This window comes from Dendrobium catenatum, unplaced genomic scaffold (genome assembly GCF_001605985.2).
Source record: "Dendrobium catenatum unplaced genomic scaffold, ASM160598v2 fragScaff_scaffold_1021, whole genome shotgun sequence".
NCBI lineage: Eukaryota > Viridiplantae > Streptophyta > Magnoliopsida > Asparagales > Orchidaceae > Dendrobium > Dendrobium catenatum.
The window spans coordinates 2058020-2064019 of NW_021319483.1; the positions used below are offsets into that span (position 1 = coordinate 2058020).

General features: G+C 35.4%; 1 protein-coding gene across 1 annotated transcript; it reads right to left on the reverse strand.

Moving 5' to 3' along the window:
- Positions 1-3563: 3563 nt before the first annotated feature.
- LOC110110148 (probable sarcosine oxidase) lies at positions 3564-4918 on the reverse strand. The gene has a single exon (XM_020841492.2). It carries the CDS (start codon positions 4851-4853, stop codon positions 3600-3602), a length of 1254 nt encoding a protein of 417 aa, XP_020697151.1. The 5' UTR covers positions 4854-4918; the 3' UTR covers positions 3564-3599.
- Between the last annotated feature and the right edge of the window lie 1082 nt (positions 4919-6000).

The following is a 6000-nucleotide window of genomic DNA, read 5'->3' on the forward strand; positions in this document are numbered from 1 at the left end:
AAATTAAAATTATCTTAATTAAATGTATCCATAAATAATGGTAATTTTATTTTAATGTAATAAACATTGATTTTAATTTCTCATAAATTTGAAAAACATGGGGTTAATTTTTTATATATATCATTTGGATAAGAAGGAATATATATACAGCACGACAGTAAAGGATCGGTATTGATCAATTAAACTTCAGAATCGGTGGAATAAAAAAATGGATAGAATTAGTAGCCTTCAATGGAAAAATATTTTCAGATAATATTTTTTTTTACTTGCTTAGTATTTTGCTGTGGGACCCAAAATAGTTTTAGGGTTTAAAGAATAAGAGGTTCATGCTTTACCTGAAATGAGGGGAAATATGAACTAACAGTTATTGCACTACAATAATGAGGAATTATAGAAGATCTTGATACAATATATGAAATCCTAACAAAATAAATAGGGCAATTCAGAGAAACGGCAAAATCTATAGTTGATAAATAACTAAGGCTTCCTTTGGGACAATTTTTATATTGCTTTCTAAAACGAATTTTTAGTATTAAATTTTCTAATTCAAGAAAATTTTGTACAAAAAAGTTGTTTTAAAAGGCAACAAAAAAACTACCGCAAACGAAGCCAAAATAATCTCCTAAAAGTAAGAATTGTGAGACCTAATGCCATTATTTCACTTTATGGACCTGCCTAGACTAAACAAAAAAAAAGGACCTGTCTATGCTAAGGCCAATTCTGAAGTTTGGCGTTTGTAGTTCAATGATGATAAGTGTTAGTGTTTTCTTCTATCAAGAGATAAAGTATATGATATGCTCAGCTGGTCCAACATGTGGGCCGGCTCCTGCAATACAGCAGGTGCAAGTTGCTTAAGGGTTGTTTAGTCATTTGTTGTTAATTTTGTGTTTGCTTTAAGTAGGAGTTTGTATTTGGGTTAGGGCATATTTTTTATGGCTAATTATGAGTTCTCTATGATGTCTTAGGTTCTAGCACTGTCTAGAGAGTTTTGGAGAGATTGATCCTCCTCTAGAATAGAGGAGAGTTTGTATCTTGCTATTTCTTTTCATATCCTAGCAATCAAAAGTTCTTTTTTTTTTTCATCAATAAAAACCTATAAATCTGATTGGTTAATATGCTAAAATTTTGATTTTAGCAATTATGTCATATTTTTCCTATTGTTTATTATCAGTAAACCCCTTTGAAACTTTGAATATGGCGGTTCATGCTGTGACACGGTGATTTAGGACATTCTTGCCTCCCGCCCGCAAGAAGTCACGTTTGAGTCACTCAACCTTAAATAAAAAACTTTCAATACCATAAATCTAAATCCTTGATGATTTAGGGGCGGATCTACCTAATGCTGGGGGAGGGGATAGATGTGTTATTGTTCGGGAGCGATTAACCAAATACAAAGATAAATAGTAAAGTTAATCAAAAAATATCCTGACAGGTCGAATAGCCACAGGAGGGAGCTACCCCCTTGGACCCCTAACATATATGTAAAATTTCTACACTTTTACTTATAAATTTGCCCCGTCTGGAAATTAAGGATGGTTCCACTCATGTTGATGAATCAAACTTATAAGTAGGCTTATCAGATCAATTCTAAGCAAATTTATGAATAAAACTAAAAAATGCTACAAACTGGTGAACATAGGCCACCGCCTTTGTGGTTAAAATTTTTGTCTCCACAAGAATAACAAAAATATTACAAACGACTAATAGATCAAATATTTATAAGGATTGCAGGATCTGAAGAAATTTATTTATAGTTAGATGAAAATTTTGAAGACGAAAACTCTTTGAGGTGATATGACACGATAGATGTATTACCGCTAAGAAGAACCTTTGAAAGACTAGTCGGGTAGTTAAGAGTGACAATGACTACGGCTTGCCTAAACTATATGCCACATGCAACTTGAATGTCATGAGACTCGAGAGAGGTTCAGGGTTGATCAAGGACCTTAGATAAAACCAATTTAAATTGTTCATGGTTCAAATATTTTTTTTTGTTTTGAAAATTTTGATGGCATTAAATTTATCATAATTAGTTAGTTAATTGAGAATAAATTTATAAAATTCTAAACCATTAGATCTTTAAAATAATTATTGAAAAATATTTATTTACTTTCTTATTTGGGATTAATAAGTTATATTATAGTTTATGAAATGTTAGATAAATATTTTTTAATAATGATATTGTATTGATATTATGTCGTTAATGATTGACTTAGCTAGTTCACAAAAAAAATATACATATTAGTTTAAGGGGCTGTTTAGTGTTTAGTCTGAAATAAAATTATATAAAATATTTTATATGTAGGAGTTTTAAAAATTTTAAAATCTGATCTGAAGCAAAAAAGAAATGCAAAGTAAAACTTTGATAAATTTTAAATCTATTATATATTGACTCATTTTTATATATTCAAACCTCAATAATTTTTTTTAATTATAAATCAGAACAATAAAATATATGTTGGAAATATATAATTTGGAGAAACATTCTTCTTGAACCACTAAAATGACATTTTTACCCTTCATCTCTAACAATCTGTAAAAAAATAAAAGAAATGGAAAATAATTGTAAAGCTTAAGGCAAAATGATAGCAAAGGTTATTAAGGTTTTGTTTTGAAAAACTTTTTTACTATTTTTTGAAATAGTTTTATAGTACAAAAAATTTTAATCCTATAAAATATTTGTACTAAAAACCATTTTAAAAAATAATAAAAAATCATCTCAAACAAAACCTAAAGATAATAAAGATTAAGGCTTCATTTTGGACGATTTTTTTTCTGCTTCTTAAATCAACTTTTTAATATAAAAATTAAAAATTTGATACTAAAAAACTGCTTTATAATTAGTAAGAAATCCCTCTTAACGAAGCCTAAGAAAGGAATCTGAAAGCATGCCCCAATATTATTTAAAAATTACATCAAACATCACCTCATAACATTTTAAGTTTTATTACACATAATTCATTTCATATCACATACAGACAAAATAACAAATTATAAACACAATCCGAAACTAACTTACCAATAGGAACTTTTATTTGGTCCGGTGAACGGACGTAAAACTACGTTCGGCCGGCACTGAGTCGCTCCACCTAGCATGCACAAAATCACGTAATTGTCGATTTTGCTCGGCAATAACGAGAAATATCATTATGTGAAGACAAATACCGAGCAATACCGAGTAATACTGAACAATACAGAGCAATACCGAGTTTTTTTTACAAAAACTCGGTATTACTCGATATTGCTTGGTATTACTCGGTATTGGTCTTCACAAAGCAGTATTTCTCGTTATTGCCAAGCAATACCTAGCAATACCGATCAAATACTGAGCAAATACCGAGTAACTCAATGGTGACCGATGTAGAGCTACGTCCGGTCACCGGACGTAATAATTGTTCCACCAATATACGCACATTAGAAATTAAAAATAGCTAAAAAATATATAATCCAAATTTTAATTAGGATGAGTCCCAAAAATATTAAATATTTTTGAGATAAAGATAATAATGTTTAATTTATTACATTTATCTCAAAATTTTAATAATTTTGAAATTTATCTTAATTAAAATTTAATTGGAAAAAAAAAATCAACCAAAAAATTACGATTGACCGACATGTGATTCCACTTGCTCCCCGAACTCCTTCACGTTGCCCTGCTTCCCCCCCTCAAACCTCCCCAACCCAAAAACCCTCATGTCCAACCCTATCCTCGCCGCCGTCCGTACCTCGCCGTCAAACACCATTTCCGCCACCATCTTCCCCACCAACGGCCCCATCTTAAACCCATGACCCGAAAACCCGCCCGCAACCACCACATCCTTCCCAAACTCCCCACCCAAAAAATCAATAACGAAGTCTTCATCCGGCGTCATTGAATACATGCAAGTCTGTTTTATCACCGGCCCGCTGGCTGTCTCAATCCGGCCCGGCATGAGTCGTTCAATCCATTCCGCGACCCGCCCAACCATTCCATCACCATCCATAGTCCAGTCCCTGGAATCGGGATCACAGGGCCAGCCGGCATGCAATGCCACCTTAATCAGTCCCGGAAACTCCATCGCCGGCGTTCCATACACATACGGCAAGCCGTAGCTGGCGAAAGTCGGAAACCCTGCCGCCGGCGACATTTCCGATTCGAATCCTTCTTTAATCTTCCAATACCAAATCAAAGTATGCAGGGGCTGAATAGGGAGATCCCGCCCTGTAACCATTTTAACTAATTTGTGTGTCCAGGCGCCAGCCGTGACCACAACCTTGGCGCCGTGAAAGATCCGGCCATCGGTGGTGGAGACGCGGATCCCAACGTCGGCGATTCGGTCAATGGCGACGACAACGGCGCGGTCCCTGATAACGGTGCCGAGGCGGAGGGCCAGGGATTGGAACATGGCGACGGCTTTGGTGGGCTTGATGATGCCCCCGAGGGGGGTGGAGAGAGCGATCCAGCCATCGGGGAGATGGAAAGCGCCGGTGATTTCGGTGGGATTGGAGTCGTAAATGGTGGCGGGGAGGGAATCCGGGGAGCAATTTCGGATAGCGGATTGGAGGCTGAGGCAGTGGGAGGGACCGAGATCGAGTTGGGTGGTGGGGGTGAGGACGCGGTAGCCGGCGGCGGATTGGGCGGCTTCCCAGAGGACAGCGGATTCGATAACCATTGGAGGGTAGTAGGGTTCGGGGTAAGTGGCTCGGATGGTGCGAGATTCGCCATGGGAGGAGCCGAGGAAGTGGAGGAGGTCGAATTGTTCGAGGAGGAGGACCTTTTTATTGAGTTTAGCGACTTCGTAGGCGGCACAGCTGCCCATTATGCCGGCGCCGATGATGATGATGTCGAATATGTCGGTAGGGATTTCCGCCATTGATGTGCTGTCAAGCTGTGTCCTTGCCGGTGAAGTGGGGTTGCGGTGGGTGCTAAAAGGGAAATGGTACGTGTGATTAGGAGTTCGTACTGGAAGATATTTTTGCCGGCGCCGATGATGATGATGTCGAATATGTCGGTAGGGATTTCCGCCATTGATGTGCTGTCAAGCTGTGTCCTTGCCGGTGAAGTGGGGTTGCGGTGGGTGCTAAAAGGGAAATGGTACGTGTGATTAGGAGTTCGTACTGGAAGATATTATGCGGATGACTGGATCCCAATTGGCCACGCACGCGAAACTCGTGTGGAATGAACCAAAATGTTAAAATTAGGTTGGGTTTATAAGGTGTTTTTCGTTGGATTTACATAAATATCATAGAATTATTATTTATTTACACTATTTATATATTATTTGAATGCCTAAATTATATAAAATATATATATATGAAAAATATATTTTATTTTAAATAAGTTAATTTGGGATCCGCATCTCCATCATCTATGGCGGCTCTTTCGTAGTGCTAAGGTTGTGATCATTATTTTCTCACCAATTAAAAAAAAATTACTGTTAAATTATTTTTTTAGCAGCTTTCACCAAAATTATTTTTTTTAATAATTATATAGTTATCTTTATAAAAAGTTATGATATTCTATCGAAGCTTCATAGAGTCTGCAATGTAATTTAATCGTTTTATAGGATTAACTTGTAAAACAGCTCATCTAATTTTCCAAGAAAAAATAATAAATATTAAGGCAAACGGTATTGATCCGAAAGCATTGGATAGCATAGGATGCCCTGCTCAATTAGTAATATAAGCGACAAATTGAAAATAAATATATATATATATATATATATATATATATATATATAAACAGCTCAAATCAATCATTAAAGACTTATAGTAGACTTATAATTGATTAAAATTTTATTTTATTTCATTACTTTTTTTACTTATTCAAATAATAAAAAATTTTGAATTCAGCAAGAATATGTAGAAAATTAATCTCTGAATCTTTACAGAAACAAGAACACAAACAAGAGTAGAGAATGTAAACAGAGAATATTATTATTATCGTTATGCTTCATATGATACATATGTTATAGAGTGTACCTGATACATAAAAGCGCTTAACACTAGATTGGCTACAGA